Source organism: Lepisma saccharinum, chromosome 30 (genome assembly GCF_977018435.1).
Source record: "Lepisma saccharinum chromosome 30, izLepSacc3.1, whole genome shotgun sequence".
Taxonomy (NCBI): Eukaryota; Metazoa; Arthropoda; class Insecta; order Zygentoma; family Lepismatidae; genus Lepisma; species Lepisma saccharinum.
The window spans coordinates 22,014,898-22,033,223 of record NC_139258.1 but is presented as its reverse complement, the minus strand read 5'-3'; the positions used below and the strand labels follow the sequence as shown (position 1 = coordinate 22,033,223).

General features: G+C 36.1%; 1 protein-coding gene across 6 annotated transcripts in view; it reads right to left on the bottom strand.

Annotated features, from left to right (window-relative positions):
• Positions 1-1,703: 1,703 nt before the first annotated feature.
• Positions 1,704-18,326, bottom strand: part of scramb1 (phospholipid scramblase 1) — a 152,130-nt gene continuing 135,507 nt past the window's right edge. For 5 of the 6 annotated variants that reach the window (XM_083115549.1, XM_083115548.1, XM_083115550.1 and 2 more), the window contains 4 exons: positions 17,661-17,825; positions 8,646-8,807; positions 8,272-8,351; positions 1,704-5,820 (listed from right to left, as the gene is read on the bottom strand). In XM_083115549.1, the coding sequence (XP_082971675.1) occupies positions 8,292-8,351; positions 8,646-8,807; positions 17,661-17,825 (387 nt within the window). In that variant the 3' untranslated portion in view covers positions 1,704-5,820; positions 8,272-8,291. The remainder of the gene's footprint in view (positions 5,821-8,271; positions 8,352-8,645; positions 8,808-17,660; positions 17,826-18,326) is intronic. The other variant, XM_083115551.1, reaches the window with a different exon arrangement.

Genomic DNA, 18,326 nt, shown 5'->3' with positions numbered 1-18,326 from the left:
ATAAGTTTCAGATTAATACCTTTGGTGGTGTCATTTTAATTTTAGTACTTGGTAAGCCATTCGGAAGGGGGGGGGGGTACAAACCTTTGAGCCTTGCCCTTAAATAGGTCCTTACCAGTTTTTGTTTCGAGTCTAACAATAAGATAATTATGGAAGAAAGGAGTGTCATTGTAATAAGTTTGCTTTTGTTGAGACACACACACACCAACCCCCCCCCCCCCCCACCATTACGACCTTGCACGGAGCTACTTGTAAATAATGGAAGAACAATGGGAAATTATAATAAGCTTCTAAGCATAACAAGTGTGGAACAGCTGAAATCAGAGGATAGTGATATTTTCGGTGGGCAATAACTATCCTCTTCTTGCTTGAAAATTAATATAAGGAGCATTATATTTCATAATTATTTTCCAGTGTAAATACATTTGTTGATCTCGTGGTACACAAATATATATCAAGTCACTGTCACCAGAATCAATACTCACAAGTCACACGGAGTTAGTATGTATTTGTGTATGAAGACAATTCAGTCATGTTTGTGCTATGATTTTAAGCATTTGTTGATGTTATTTTCTAATAAAGATTATTTAGCTTGATTACAGATGTCACATGAGGAGAAGAAATACATAATCTGGAATTAACAAAGGCCTTTTCAATATTCAAATACATTTTGAGGTGAAATTTTACCTTATGCAAAAAGTATTTTGGGGTTGTCAAAAAAAAGGTGCATCCACTGTCTATATACTTAGTACATAAGTGTTTTGTGTATAGTGCTTACATAAGAACACCTAAGGATTCAACTAAACACAAAAATCCCTTACTTAAAAAGAGATATAACCATGGTAAATATAATTAGCAACAATGTGTGTGAATACAGGTAGAAATACAATTTTCACATAGACCAAATTTGAAGAAACAAATTATCTTTTCAAGACAAAGAATGCTTATTTAATCATATTCTTAACTGGAATCTCAAAATAAGTTTTCAAAATCAACACATAATCCCTTCTGGTCATTTTGATGAGACTAGCGTAATTGACAATGAAGGTGATTTGATGGCATGAATAACATTTGCATCTATACCTCATGAAATATGCATGAAAATAAAACTGCTCCAAACTAGAATTATTAGATTCTATTTTTCCTGTATTTCACTCTAGCCAGTGTAATATTACCACAGTCGAACTCCTAGAAGGGATAAGAAATTGATTTTTTTTATAACACGTACTTTAAAAATATTTTAAAATATTCAAAAAGCACAAAAAATGGAACTTACGTTTTATGAGTATGTTATTTACATACTTCTCTTCTTCAGGTCCAAAACTTAAGACTACGAACAACTGAAATGACGCAGGCAGATTTTAAACTTTTTTGAATTGTTCAATGTTGAAATACATGTTTTAGGTGGTAAGGATCTTTAAACTTCAGGGACTGTTAATTTGTAACGGAATATGGAGGCTACAACAGTTTTAGGCATAGTTTTTGAATTCCTGTCTAACCTATATCAAATCCACATCCTTATTCCTGGTTTTTAAAATATCTTGACGTGGCTAGTTTGGGACCTGAAGAAGAGAACAGTAGATTCTTGAAACATCGTTTTGTAAATAACATACTTTTGAAACGTAAGTACCATTTTTTGTGCTTTCTGAATATTTTTAAAGTACGTGTTATATTGCTATTGTAAGTAATTCGCACATTCATAATGAGTTTGATTATTTTTATTAGTAAATTGATCCAGAAAGCCACCACCTTTTAGAAACACTTGTATATAATCTACTTTAATACAAGGACACCACATTACCTAACATGCTCTAGGTTACACCAATCACTGAACAAATTCCTTTACAGAGCCCCAACATAAAAAAATAAAACACTCAAAAGATAACTAATGTGCACTATTTCAGTAAATATGGAAAGCAGTGCAGTGTTGTGTTGCTAATTTACAAAAGTTTGGGTAGAAAGGGAAAATACAACCTGAAAATTTACTTTGTACATTTGGTCATGATAATTATTTACAAAACAGGAACAACAAATGATGCAAACATCCCTGATTATCAGTGATTATCACAAAACACCACAACGTTCTGAATATATCATCTTGTACGTACAATTGATTACACTTTCTTTTTCCAACAACAAACACTTTATTTATTCAGTGTACAATAAAAATATGCACTAGCTGTAATTACCTGACAGCTCTCTTAAATATATATAGATGTGTGTGTGTATATATATTAAAAAAACATTATGAGAATATATGTACCATCTTAAATTGAATTTACACCTTACATTTTTGTAAATTGGATCCAATTTTCTGCTCCTTAAAATGCACCTTAGTTAAGAACAATAACAGGAAAAATAGAACAATTAATTATAATTATATGAACTAATCTAACAGACATAAGGGTTTCTAAAAGTACTATAGAGTTATATTTTAATCTAACTCAATTTAAGGTAAAAATTCATTACATTTTTATGAAAGATAAAGAAATATAAACATATATAAAAAATTCTTACACCATCAAACAAATTCATTGCAAGCGATTTCGTTTAACTGAAACAAAATCACAACTATAGCATGAAATGAATACTTTAACACATACTCCTGCCAGAAAAGTGGAGAAAATAAATATATATATTAGGAAATAATGTACACGAAGGCTCAAATGACAACAATATTCAACATAGCTTCTTCGACAATATAGAGATAAGGTTATGTAAGATGGTGGTTAGTTGGCACTTGTCAATGAAGAAATTTTGTAAAAATAAATCAGAGTAAGCTTCTGCATTCTTGAAGATGTGTCAACTACTGTAGCAAATAGTAATTATTTCATAGGTTGCCACACTGCCCTGTTGACTAAACTTCAACTACTTCCTAATAGTCATATGTATAGAGAACGATAGTAAATACAGCACACAAGAGTCCGCACAATATAGCATCCCTGTCGACTGGACAGTCAATCGCAAGTTGCTCCAATTTTGGGAACATATTACAGCTGGAGGAGGCAGGGAATGTCCAGGTGATTCTGTTAGCACGTTTGAGTGAAAACAAAGCTGAACAATTTCATTGGGCCAGGGGGACATGTGATCAACTAAACCACACAATTTTGTTTGGAAATCATTTCAAGATAAAATACAGAATGTGAAAAAGCCCAATACAGTATTTAGTGTGGTTCATGAGACAACAGTTCGGAGTGGTACAAGACCCAGGACAGCAGTATGTGGTATGTTCAAGCGTGGAAATGATGCCAAGTGTATTTCATTGTATCCTTTACTTGATGTTAGTACACTGCAGTTCTTGGTGGATTATCTCTATTACTTGTTTTCCTTATGTAGATGAGGTAGGACTTAACGTTCTGAGATTCAGTACATTCCACAGGGTCAACAAGACCAGGTAAAGTTACGTCAAGCACTAAGCTTATAAATTCCCCTAGCTTCCCTGGCGGAATCAACTCGCTGTTGATTGGTTGTAATTGTCAACATGTCTTGTTTATACAATGCAGTGGGTTTTTTTTCATGTATTTGCCAATTTTCCACATCAGGCCTGGTCAACCTGCTACATTTCTGAAAGAACACTCTCGTGTGGACTGCAGTGCAAGCAGAAGTACTGTAGCATGTTACGAGGGGTGGAAAGAAGGGAGGGAGTGGGGTGGGAGGTTCACACTGCACAGGAGCCTCTACAAGTTCAAGTGAGTTAGTTCCCCAACCGTGTTTTACATTCTTCACAAAGCGATGCTAAATATGCACTCTAAAAACATTGAACAAACTTACAAATGTTTTGCTGTACATTTGGAGGTGAAATTGTAGACCAAGGAAATGAATGTGGGCATACTCGGGTACTTTAGTTCACATAAGTTGGCACATACTTCAACTGTCCAACCTTACGAAATGCGTCACTTTATGTGAACAGGAGTGTACATACACAAAGGTGTTCTCTTAGCAGTACTGCTCAGGGTTGTAAAAGAGAGAGGGAATTTTTAACAACAGTTGACACATCTGCTAAGTTAATAACTTTTCAGTTCTGAGCAGGGTAGGGGATTCTTATATTGGCTTTCCTACCTCAAGTTCAGTTATACCATGTTACATCAATGTCCATATTGTCTTATCAAAATATATTTCATCACTGCTAAATATAGTTAACGTAAAATAATACATAATTACATTATGTGACTACGTAGCCAACTCCTCAAAAATTAGCATATTTCTACCATTCTTCACTAATTCAACATGGTTGTATGCTTTCAAATGCAATTTTATTTTGAGAAAATGATTTCAAATTATCTACTTTCAGCATTGTCTACTTGGATATGCTGCTCAGTTCCACGATGAAATGTAAACGGTTATGCTCAATGGAATGATTTTGAATGGCAAAACTATTGTTCTTAATAATTAGCTTTTGATATTTCATGCTGAATAGTTTCAAACATAATTTTATAACTCACTACAGACAACTATGTACCACACTTTAAAATGCTAATAATAGAACAAGTGAAATTGGAAAACAGCTGGGAGTGCATCAAAATTTGATGAAGATGCAATTCTCTTCTCTTACACCCTTGCTACTCGTACAACTAAACTTAACTTAAACTGAACTTAAGGGGATGCAGGTATCACTCTCAGGCAGTGCTAGAAGTGTTAGATGATGGGGGGTCAGAGAGTTCTTGAGCTTTAGGGGTATATGGGGGATGTTTGTATGGTTTAACATTATCAAATTTGAGCAAAGTTCTCAGAAAACTAATCTATCAAAAGAACATACTGAATGAATTTTGACTACACTTGTTTAAAACTGTGAAGTACAAATCAATACCACTCCCAACTATTTTCATAAGAATCTATACAAAATAAGTACACACGAAGCAAAAAATTTGCTCAAAAAGCAAAGCAAACGATTACTTTAGAGGCCTTAGGCCAAGATACAAAGTTCTTTTTTCTCATGCTTGATTGAAGATAAGTAATCTAGTTACCGCTACAAGCATGAAAAATTGAGAAAGACTTGACTGGCAAATCTTACTTCTACATAGAAGTGCTGTATTTAACTTTTGCTATAACTATTTAAATACCGATAATGTATATATAAAAAATTATTTTGTATTTATCATTAAGACACCATGATAATACCTTTTAACACACACACAGTACATATAATAGGAGTGAAGTTTCCAAGTCTTTTACATTATCAATCCACTTTACTATTTCACTCAGTATTTTAACCTAAATGTCACAAAAAAATTCAAAAAAATATAATTTTTGAAGTCAGCAGCAGCCAAATCTATGAGGCTAGTTATATATTTGTAATATATAAAATCTATCAGGTTATTTATAAATGTGGCTGATCTTCGAAAGTTATATCTGCAACTTAAACTAATCAGGAGTAAAGTAATTCAATTCACTTCACCCAAAACCAAATTTCTTCATCAACAAAGGGAGGGGGGGGGGGTCCTCATCTATCCTATTTTCCTCAAGAAACCGCTACTTCACTCTACTGTAGGCCACCTTCAATAGATTTACATATGTATATAACTATACTTTCAGTCATATTCTACATAGGCCATTAGGCTCAAATGCATTTACCACATTGTTAACACAATATCTCAAAAAGCCACATTCAAATATGCAATAACTTTCCATTAGAATATACAGCTTTGTAAAAACATGAAATATTGTATCTGTATTCAAATCTTACATATATTGTCCATAACACTTTGCACTTAATAAAATGTCTGTAAGAAGCCAACAGCAAAAATAATAAACATATACTTTGTTCGCAGTCTGGTGTGGTCCATTCTACAGCATCCCGTCTCCTTTGTGTAAGTGATCTGCCTACAGAGAAGGATTTAACAATATTTTTGTACTCCTTGAATTACAATGCTACTACATGTACAGCAGAAAAGGTTCAGAAGTGAAAAAAGGTAAGTTTATTATGAAGCCTGGTGACAAAATTAAATACAATTACTCTTCAATTTTCTTTAATGTTCAAAATTTTAACTGTGATTAAGTTTATACTTTTCCATGAATCCAAATATTTCATGGAAGTCTGCAATATGCTGCATGACAAGGTATAAAACTACAAGAAATTATGTAATTATCACAATTTCTTTACAAGAAATTATGTAATTATCACAATTTTACACCAGTATTGTGTGAGAAAAGTGGATATGTGACAAATATTAATATTATCCTTATCTCATTTGTAAATCTTTTCATAGTTTGAAGTTTAACTTGGAAAAGTTTCACATTAGATTGGTGTACATATGCAAACATAAAGCAACAAACACATTCACAAGCAAAATACAATTCTTAATGTTATATACTGAGATTCGAACAGCTTGCAGATTATCCTTATCTAACTAACTCTCTCTCTAGTCTTCTTAAACCCGAAGGTTTGTGGTTGCAGCAACACAGGCCTTCCATCTGTCCCTATCCTGAGCAAGATCCACTCTTTTCCATTCCTACTGATTTCCTTCAGGTCCATCTCAACGTTATCTCTCCATCTTCATCTTGGCCTTCCTACAGGCCTCTTACCATCAGGTTTCCCAACAGGAATCCTGTAAACTCTTCTTTCCTCTCCCTTAACCTTATCACAATGATTTTTCCAGCATTTTGGTCATTTGTTTCTATTTTACACAAAAATGTTACTTTCGTAGAGTACACAAAAATGTCAAACACCATTTTCCCAGTCTTAAATTATCCTGCAAATTCTGCAAAATTTGAAGTTTCCTTTAACCTTGCACCAATATTGTTGGAAATAAAATATTTTTTGAATCTATAACATGTATTTTAATATTTTGATGTAATTCTTCAATATTTTGAAACAAAACTCTAATAAATTGATGCTTCTAATTGAGTGGAATATTCACCCACTAAAATTAATCAATATTTTGAACTCCTTTTCAATTGCTGCAAATTTCAAGCATCGGTAGCAGAGGGAATTGGTGGGCAAACCAGAATCAGTATGGGAATCAGTTCAAAGTAACATCAGCTTGGTCCTACTCATTATTATTATTATTTTCTATTTTGGAGAAGGTTCACTTGCACTAATTGCTTTACACTTTTTGTAACAATATGGGGCAACTTTTTTTTCCCTACATTGTAATAGTATAATGTGTACTTATCTAATATTGCACATTACTGTTTTAAAATCAATTGTATTTCATTAGTTATTAATTTAAAAAAATGAGTTAATTACAAAGAGGCCGGATTATATGTTGGACATGTTTAAATAACGAAAAATTGAGGTAGAGGTCGTTATTGGGATATTAAGAAAATAACATAATAATCTTGTAAATAAACATGTAAATGAATGGGTATTAATTTATAATGCTGGTTGCTTTTATTATTACAGATATAAAAACTGACGAAATGCTGCCCTAAATACAGGTGATGCACAACAACAACCCCTTGCACCTTTCTTTTGCTGCCTATGCCCTCATCACTTTCATCCAAGCACTAATCATCATCATCACAATTCATCAAAGGTAGCAGCAAAGAAATGTGAAAATAAGAAAAATAAAATAGAATTTAAAAAAATAAGGCAATAAGTTTGATTAAGTCCACTTTATGCACATAAGGACTAAATGGGATTGGACCTACAGTTCAAGGTGGAATCCAAACCACTATGTGCTTCCATAAGGCAATAAGTGTACAACTGACCAAGGAAATAAGAATATATTCATGTTCATCACCTAAAATAATAACATTCACATTTAGCACCTATTTCGGTGACTATTTTATCAAATTTGGTGCTATTTGCCTGCTTATTTTGAAGTTCTAAGTGCAAACAATCGGAACCCTAATTATATTTATGCTTTTTTTTTCAGTATTGACAACAATGTCTCCCAAATTGGAGCTGCATCTGCCTACCACATGGAAGACTCAGGTTCGATTCCTGGTGTGGTTGATCTAAGGTTGGAACTTAAATCTATTGGTATACCTGGGGGCAACCTTGGGGGGTAAAGATGGCCAAGATCGAGAATGTGTGGGGTCGTACCCCCACATCACCTAAATGTGCCTTTATGGCATGGTGCTATATGCACAGGGAACTTTACCTTATGCCTCCTACAGATTATTTTCCAAGCTTGGTCACAAAATCCATGTATAATCCAGATTCAATACCTGGAGCCAATAACTACTACATATTTTCAGGTGCAGAAATTCCTAATCAGTATAACCATGGAATTCTAATCTAAATAAGTGTTGATTTCAATTTCAACAGCGAACCTAAACAACTTTTAAAGGTGTCTATCCTATCATCAATATAGATGATCAACTTACCTTTTCCAGCACTTTGAAGATTAGAACATTCCTGGACGATCCCTTTCTTCATTACCAGACTTCTCAAAGAACATATAGTCCTACAAAGAGAAAAAATTATGATATAATTATATATGCGCAGTGTATATATAGGTGGGTGATTCAACGATCTCGCCAATGAAGTTTCTGAAAAAGCACTGTAGCACAAACAAAAGAAACAACATAGTTAAACCAACAACCCAAAGGAAAACTCAAAAACTAACATGTCACAAATAAAAGCATCATAGCACAAAGTTAAAGTAACAAACATTTTAAGTAAATAAGAATATTTCAAGTAATTACATTAAGCTGAAGCAACAAAGTACAAATAAGAAAAATGGGGAAACGCCACTTACAATCAAGAAACAAGCTCCAAGCATGACTGCCTTCATTTTCACATCCAAGTCCATGGGGAAAGAAATACCAAAGTGATCCGTGTCTGTGAATGCTTCCCTTAGAAGCCCACTCCATTGTTTCGATATCTTCCCTACTTGTGTCTGACCATCACTTGACATGACCTATGGGAAATAGGAAAAACAAGCAGTGAATCTCAATTCTGATATGCATACATGTAAAAAAAAACTTATGCACTTATGGAATGTTTGTTTTCCTTTTTATAATTTTTCAGCAGTCTAAAACACATTTCACATTACATTCTTTCTCATGCTGACAATATTTAATCCACATGCAATAAGTTCAGTTATCAGGATTATAAAGGGTGTCTCAAAAAGACGGGACGTTTTGAAACAGATGTACAGAGAAGAGAAAAAATATTTACAAGAGATTTAGTCACAAAAATGAAAAATACAGAGGATGCCATTAGATACATTATACGTATACCACTGAAGAGAGGGGAAGGTAAGAAGGCTTCAAGCTAACGTCCAGTAGATAGAGATAATTTCTGCACAAAAATCCCCCATTAGGATTCAACCTGGAAGTAATTGCTAAAGAAATGATTTTTTGAGGTGTTGTTCATCTACTTCAGAGTAACTTACAGCCAGAATGCTAAAATTGTACCTCTTGGACAAATCTAGATATGTAAGGTACACCTAACAGCGAAAGAAACAGTAGGCGAATTGTCCACCACCACTTTCATTCGGTCTGTATTACACAATATGATGATAATAAATTGAAATAAAGACGTCAAAAAGCAGAGAACAATGCCAGGGTGGCTACAAACAAGCAGAAATGAAATTCCCTGACATTTTCAGGTTTTCCAGGACAAAATTTACATTTTTCCCTGACAATTACAAACTAAACTAAATCGATGTTTTTGCAAATGGAAATAATAAGATGTTTTTGCAAATAGAAATAATAAACTCATACAGATCCACGTATGGTTTTCTTAAGTACCAATATTATCCTCTATGAAATTGACTTAATTTCTCTATTCTGTATGATTTGAATTCAAACTGCAAAATAGTGAATTTGGAAAATTATTACAATTCACAAGCTAGGGAAGAATTACGGAATTTTGTCATACGCAGTAAGTTTAAAGTCCTCCTCCGAAGCCGAGCGGGTTAAGGCGTTCACTCGTCTTGAGATCGTTCGCTGCAGGACGGCGTAGGTTCGAATCCGGCTCTGGTCGGAATTTATTCGGTCTAAGTATAGGGCCGGTGGCAACCCACCATCGTGAGGAAATTGGGGAGCTCCGAGTGAGTGAGCGTAATTCGGTCACGGAGACCTACTATAACGACTGGGGATACGTCGGGCTGACCCCCCGACTATTCCAATACTGGTTGAAGATCTCCACGCTTAGAGGTGACGAAGGAAAGCGTGGGAGGGAGACCGGCAGCCGGTAGGTATGCCTAGGTCCTTCATGGGCTGTTGCGAAATGGATTTAGTAAGTTTAAAATAAAATACTTGATTATTTTTAAAGTTACGACTAAATGAGATAAGAGTGAAGAGTGATTGATTAAGAAATACAATTTGTAATTTATCAGTCTCCTTATGCATTCTCGGTATTATACGTTGATATTTCCACTGAGGTTTGGAACCCTCTGCTTGCAAGAACCATGAGTGCGGACTCATTTTTCAATGCATAAAGCTCTCTTCTCTGTAAAGCAAACAACTTAACTCTTGCATATAAGTGAAACAATTGAATCGAACAAAATAAAGTGTCATATTTCCTTACATTATCAATGGGATTTCTGCTTCAGTACAGTATATCCAAGTGAAGTACTGTGAAACTGACAAAATGCAGTTATACCATTAATGCTGACGCAAGGAATTTATAGAATGTCATTGTATAGGTATCTGATTTAGCTAACCACACATTAAAACCGGAACACACTAATAATAAAAGTTTGTGAAATTTCATATACGAGGGGCATCCTGAAAAAAGGTCCAATAGTGCTTATACGCAGCACTAGTGGTCAGAGATAGACACACACACATGCAGGCAGGAAGAAGTGGCATGTAGCTGTAATCTGGTACAGTTGCAATGCAGCCATTTTAGGACAGTTCTAGGTTAAAGATTGCAGCTCTCATACAGTCTCCCACCGACTAAGATGTATCCTACATTGCACGCTCGGAATTTGGCACAGAGCCACCAGCAATCGTGTGAGGTGTGCAGACCGGACGTCGTGAGTGATAGGATGGTCAGACGATGGTGCAGACAATTCACGGAACGCCAATCGAATGTGCACAACCCCATACAGCTGAGTACACGCGGACCCTTTGCATCACTTCAGGTGAGAGATCTTGGACCACTCCCTGTACAGCCCTGGCCTTCAATGTACCGACTTTCATCTCTTTGTTTAACTGAAGAGGTTTCTGGCAGGACAAGGATTTGACAGCTACACTGCGGTAGAGATAGTTCCAGTCTTTGCTGTCAGACACATATACCATGGGCATACAAAATTTAGTGCCATGCTACGACAAATGCCAGAACAACGACGGTGATTATGCCGAAAATTAGGTTAGGACTCACTGTTACTAGTGCAATAAATTACAACTGATATTCATGTTTTATTTATGCCTAATCGTTAGGGACCTTCAGATTTTGTTATTTTTTAAAAATTAATGATTTTCTTATTTTTTATTTTTTACTATACGGTGTTATTTTTACAAAAATTCACATTTTCATTTTAGCACATTTTCTGGCAAATATCAGAAATTATACGTTCATGGTGTTTTTAAACTACTGTTTCAAATTGTAAGTCACATGGCTTACGCCTCTTCGTTAGAGTTCGATATCTTGAAAGTAATTTTGGGAAAGTGATTTTCCATACGCCTTTTTTAATTTTAAGGTAAGGATTTTAGGTAATGGAATTTTCCCCGTATACAGTGAAGGGTGCATAATGACCATAAGTGGCGACGCACCCAAAAAATTAAAATCAATCAATCTCACGTGACAGATACCTATATATTATGGCACCAAAAATTGGCATTTTCTTTTTTTGACTTGTTAGTGTTAGGTTTCCCAAAATTCGCTTTTCTGTTTTAGAACATTTATCTGCCAAATATACCGAAACTTAATACTCCATTGTGCTTTTAAACTATTATTTTGAATTGTAGGTCACATGGTCTACGTATTTTCGTGACAGTTGATATGTTGGAACAGATTTTTGAGGAAGTAAAAGTTAAGTGCTCCCCTGAACTTTTCCATGAAGGTGTATAGGAGTGTGGAGTTAGGGCCCCACACTTTCTTGATCACGGCTGAAGGTGGGGGTGATGTGATCAGCACCACGCCCCTGCTACCGTTATTCCTCAAAGTTTCCTCAAGGTACCCGCTTCGTATGATGCTGGGTGGGTGCCGGAGCAGTTTGAATAGGTGGAAAACATCCCGATTCTCCCACCAGGGGATCGACCCCGGGTCTCTTGCATAGTAGTCAGACGCCCTAACGACTGAGCTCCATTATTACTCGCTCCACATATGCCGATGGTGCGCACTTAGCTTGGTAATTCAAAACATATCTCGTGCGACAAATACGAAGATGTGGCTCCCGTGTGACGGTAGATACGCACTCGATCTCCTGTTAGAACCCTGCCACTTTGCTCTGTGATGCAAATGGTTTTGATACAAGTTGAAAAAATTGCGGGAAATACATGATTTAATGTGGCTGTCGGAATTATTCCATGTACGTATAACTCTCTAGTTTACTCTTGAGTAAAATGTTGGAAAACTTGCATATTCTATGTACACAAACATGGCCTAGGAAAGACAAGAATGTTGGATTTCATGGAATTTTTCGTTGTTTTAGGACATTTCTTTAAAAAAAATCGCTAAAAACGCAAATTCGCATTATTTCGATTTTTCGAACGGGCGAAAAATGTGTCCAGGCATCTCTGCACATTCATAAACTAACTTCGCAGCAATTACCATTTTTCACGGTTTTGGCGTTTGCAAAAAATCAATGTCCCTACTAATTGGAAATTACTTTCTGGACACCCCTCGTATAAATCAGTAGACGTTAAGTGAAAATTTAGAAGGGCTGGCAGAGAAAAGTCAATTTTTGAAGAAAGTGATTTGCTTTGATGATTGAATGATTCGACTAAATATGATATTAAAATATGTACGTATTTATTATTAGTACTTTATTTCATAATATTGGACATTAACTTTACTCAGTGAGAGATTAATTATAGAAAAGGAAAGTTAAAAATTGTACTTACGTATGTGAGTATAGTGCTCTTATTGTAGAACGACGTTTCAGAGATTGACTATCTCTTTCCTCAGGTTCGTATAAAAACTAAGTACTTGGCATAGTACTGCGTCAAAAATGTAATATGAGGATTGTGGTTAAGGGTTGGTTAGGGTACATTTAAAATATTAAGTTTTTGCTATTAGAAGTACGTAAAAACCAAGCCGTTCCCTAATAAAAAATAAAGATTAATTACCATCTCTTACGAGTTTAAACAGACAGGACAGAGAGTGGTGTTAATTTCATTGCAATATATATCCCGTTTGGTTGGAGTCTTCTTGATATCTAAGAATAGTGCAATGTCATTGTAAACGTTTGTTCCCATCTTCGCAAATTAGCCAAAGGTGGCACAAAAAAGCGAAGTAAAATAAAACAAATCAAATCAAAATCAAGTAATACGTCAGGATGATGAAAGAAAACCTTCGTAAGCACTGCTACATTAAATAAGGTGAAGTGAGCCAGAAGAGTAATAAAATTCCAGCAGCATATTTGCAGTCTAAAGCTCTTCTTGTTTATGCATGCGATTTTTGTTGGATGTTGCAGTCCATGCAATTTCTGTCGCATGTTGTAGTGAGATACCTTGTCGGGTGGCGATATTCGACAAAAATCGTATGTATCAATGGAACCTATTTGTTTCCATGTTCCTTCAGTTTGCCCAACAAAATGCCAACTGTCGGACGGCACCACCCGCTCTTATCCCCTCCATCTGTTGACAAGTTCCCTTACTACTCCCATACGGACAAGAAAAAAATATAATTCAATGCATTTTCCACGTAATATTTAGAGGCTTAACCTTTACTCCCCCGATGATACCGGTATCATCAGAGTAAGGTCGTACTGGCCCGATGATACCATATGGTATCATGGTGCTGATTACGAAATGAATGTTCTTTTTGGACCTTCATACTCTTATGTTTGGGTGGAAACTCTGACACAGGTCTGGAGCAAGCCTGGGAAATTCATATTGATGACCAACCTCTCCCCCCCCCCCCCCATTCCGCTACATATCCATGCCACATTTCCAAACAGAGTTTCACATTTTGGCTCATTATTTAACTTGTATGGCACCCAGGAACATGAAACATGTTTCAATCTCTTTGGAAACTTCCATTCTTTGAAGAGAATACTAAGGTTTGCGCATTCTTCCCAAAATAGCGGGAGAAGATGGGGCAAACTCCAGATTTGTATGTTTTTTTTTCATTGAAATTTGGTAGTCGCACCCCCAATCCCCCCTTCCTCGGTTCGCCGTTCTGAATTGAACATGGTTGCATGCTATGATGTTTTAGCTGCAAAACAGAACTTGTCCGAAGTAGATTGCTCCCATAGTGCCCGAGTTATAACAATTTTCCTCCAAAAAAGCAAATGACCTATTTTTCGTAAAAAAACACAAAAAACACACATTTTGACTTATTATTCAACTTGTATGACACCCAAGAACATGAAACGTGTTTCATTCTCTTGAGAAATTTCCATTCTTTGAAAAGAATACTAAAGTTCGCGCCATCCTCCCAAATAGCGGGAGAAGAGGGGGCAAACTCCAGATTTTTATGGTTTTTTCATTGAAATTCAGGGGTTGCGCCCCCCTAAACTACTCTTCCTCGGTTCGGCCTTCTGAATTGTACACGGTTGCATGCTATGATGTTTTAGCTGCAAAACAAAACTTATCCGAAGTGCCCGAGTTATAACAATTTTGCTCCAAAAAAGCAAATTACCTATTTTTCGTAAAAAAAATCACATTTTGGCTTATTATTCAACTTGTATGGCACCCAAGAACAAGAAACATGTCCATTATTTGAAAATAATACTAAAGTTCGCGCTTTGTCCCCAATAAAGCGGGAGAAGAGGGAGCAAACTACATATTTTTATGTTTTTTCCATTGAAATTCGGGGGACGTGCCTCCCCCCAAGCCCCCTTCCTCGGTCTGGTGTTCTGAATTGTACACGGTTGTATGCGCTGATGTTTTAGCTGCAAAACAAAACTTATCCGAAGTAGAGTGCTCCCATAGTGCCCGACTTATAACAATTTTCCTCCAAAGAGTGTTCGAATTTAAAATTCCCGCCGAGAAGCCCGGGCGAGAGAAATATATATATCCTCTCTCTCTCCTGCCATCACTGGTTTCTGGCGCCATAGTTGTGTTGCGCATAAAAGAGGCCTAAAAGTTTAGGCTGAAACTTATGAACGAGATTTCCAGATTTCCTGTTCCCGTGCAGAGTTCCATAACGAAATCTTGGGGGGAAAAAAAGAAAAAAATAAAAAAATATCAATGAAGACAAAATTCCCTGACATTTCCCTGACTTTTTTTGACACCTCAAATTCACTGACTTTTCCCGGTTTTCCAGGTCTGTCGCCACCCTGAATGCCTGCTTTGAACCAACATAGTTTCATTCCTTAAAACAACACAGGATGTAGAATAAAAAAGTAATGAAAATAACGGTGGACATTATCTTTGCTGTTGACTGTACAATAAAGGGGACAAAATAGGCTGTCATGAATATTATTAACAATACCTTTTACCACAAAACTTTATCAGTAACAGTAGGTGAAATATGTTACATAAAGGTATAATAGAGTGTAAAGTCTGAATTGTAGAAGTACAGGGTGGCACATAAGTTAGTTGACCGATGGAAGCAATGACAGAATGTGGAAATAATACTCGAAAGAGCACACTGATATGTTAGGGATGCTATGCAATTTGCTTTTTGGAAATGGTTAGGATGACGTACTCCTCAAAACCAACGTAGCATATTTGGGTGAACTGCATTTTGCGCCACTCTGTATTAAAGTGAAAAAATAGAGTGGAAAGTTACGTGCTGGCACATTGTAACATGAATGTTTTGAAATGTTTAAGTCTATGTGGAAATATAAATATCTATGGGCATCGGCTTAATATGTGGTCCCCCTCTCCCCCCACCAAGTTTCAGGTTTATGATAATGTACCAGTTAATGGTACTTTTGTTCACCTCACGGAACCTGAAGAGCAAAGTAAGAAATGGGTCTTCATTTACTGGACACCATCTTCAAGACATACACCTACACATCTCTTCAGTGGTATATAATGTATCTAATGGCATTCTCTGTACTATTCATTTTCATGATTAAATCTCTTGTAAGTATTTTTGGATGAACCGGATAGCAGAAGGGAGAGTGATCTTCAGTCTCCAGTGGCCTCCCATGAGAAAGGGCATCCCGAGGCGGTCGCCAGCTTCCACTTGGCAGTTCTGCCTTGGGTCTCAAGTTAGAGAAATGTAAATAATGTAAATTAGAGAATTAATGCAAGAATCCGAGCCTTGTTTGTTGAAATTGTAAATAGATGTATAAAGCCCATTTCTGCGAGTTTTCAGCCATCACCCTGCAACATTAATTCAGTAAGTTCTTGCCTGTGATTGATTATTTGGTTCCGAGCGCTCTGGTGAGGAACGGGATGGGAACCCAGGACTAACGAGCCTATTTAGTTGTTTATTTGGGTTTTTCCTGCCAGAGGCAGCCCGATAAGGGTGGAGTGTTGGGGAACAACCTCGATTTTAAGTTTTTCAGGGAATCAAGGTTAAAATACTTACAATGCAGGAAAATGTAAAATCCGGGAATGTCAAATCAGGTTTTACTGTATTCTCTTTTCTACACTTCCGTTTCAAAATGTCCCATGTAATTTGAAACATGGTATTTAAAGGTATAAAATGTTATATCCTATCTAGGGCTGAGTGGATACCAAGATAGCAGTTCTGATACTTTTACTCTTAACGATATTCTCACTAATATCGATGCCGATACTTGAAATTATACAAAATCAGCCATTCAGAGTACCAAAATTTGGAAGTGAAAATCTGATACCCAGATCTGGAAGTGAAAATTACATAACTAAATTAACAACCAAAATTCTGGTATCTTAGTATATCTATGTTCTTCTTAAAGGATCGCATAACCACTTTTTGTAGATGCAAAATAATATGTGGGTTAAGTCATAAGTCATGGCAACTATTTTTTTCTCGCGAACAGGGGACAATACGAAAAATATAAGATATACGTTTGAAAGTGTATGTACTTTCAAAAGAAGCCACCAGATGGTGTATGTGAACAACGGTGGGGTAGTAAGCATGGACCCAAGTTGTCGGTGAGTGACAGCGTTCAAAAATGGAGGTCATGAAGTAGGAACAACGTTTGTATGTTAAAATAGTAGTTCTCTGCGGCAGAAATGCACGGGAATGCCATACAGAGCTACGAGAAGCTCTGGGTGTGCATGCCATGCTCTATCGAACAGTGGCGAGGTGAGTGGAGGCCTTCAAACGGGGCAGAGTGTCAACTGCCGATCTGCTTCATAATAAAACTGTTGTCCAATACCCTGTGTTCTGCCTCTTCCCTACGACAGTCTCCTGCATCCAGACTTCATCTGGTGGCTTCATTCGAAGGTACATTCCATACACTTTGAAATGTACATCTTAGAGTTTTCGAGTTGTCCCCTGTTTGCGAGTAAAAAAATAGTTGCCATGACTTAACCCTTGTAATAATAATTCAGGATGAAATGTTGCAGATAAAATAAGAACCACTAGAAAAAACTGTGTTAGATTATTTTGCATTTAGGTATCCAGTTACATTACTACCCAAGATCTAAATATCTCACAACCAGATCTGGCCACCACTAACTTGTTTATTCAACTTGTCCCCACACAGTTCAATATGATAATTTCATCAGTTCAAAGTGGTAGAGTATAAATAAGAGAAGTATCTTACCTTGAAATTCACATCTCCGAAACAGCTGAATGTGCAAAATGGACCTTCTATTCTCAACACGACATCACCTGAGGCATTCTTTACTTTGAACTGCGGAGTGAATATACTCCACTCCTGCTCAACCGTTCCTATAACATTGCCTGGAGGAGAGGATACTTCTAGAATCTGCATGGGAAGACAGAAAATAAAATTAAGTTGTGTTGGTGTGTGTGAAGAGACTAGCATACGTCTTACCAAGTAAAAAAATGTGGAATTTACAGTTTAACTCAACCTATTGATCATGCATGTTCAAATAAGTTACAAACGAACACAAAGCTTTATACGAAAGATGCTAAATCCAACAACAACATGAAATGTTGCCACAATTTGATTGGAGGGAGGGGGAGGGAATAAGGTTGACAATCTGTTTTTATGACCTGTGGAAGTTTATATAATATATTTTTAATGTAATGTATAATATAATGAGTATTAGGGTATATAAAATATAACACTTTTGTGTGTTAGTGTATAAAAGCTCTTTTTATAATCCCGTTCATTGTGTGTCCTGCACTTGCAAAGGAGAAATATACAAGGGTCATACAGAAAATAAAGACCGTTTGGTTATACAAAATGAAAAACACAATATTTATTGAAAAAAAAAATACAATTCTGTTACATACCTGAAGC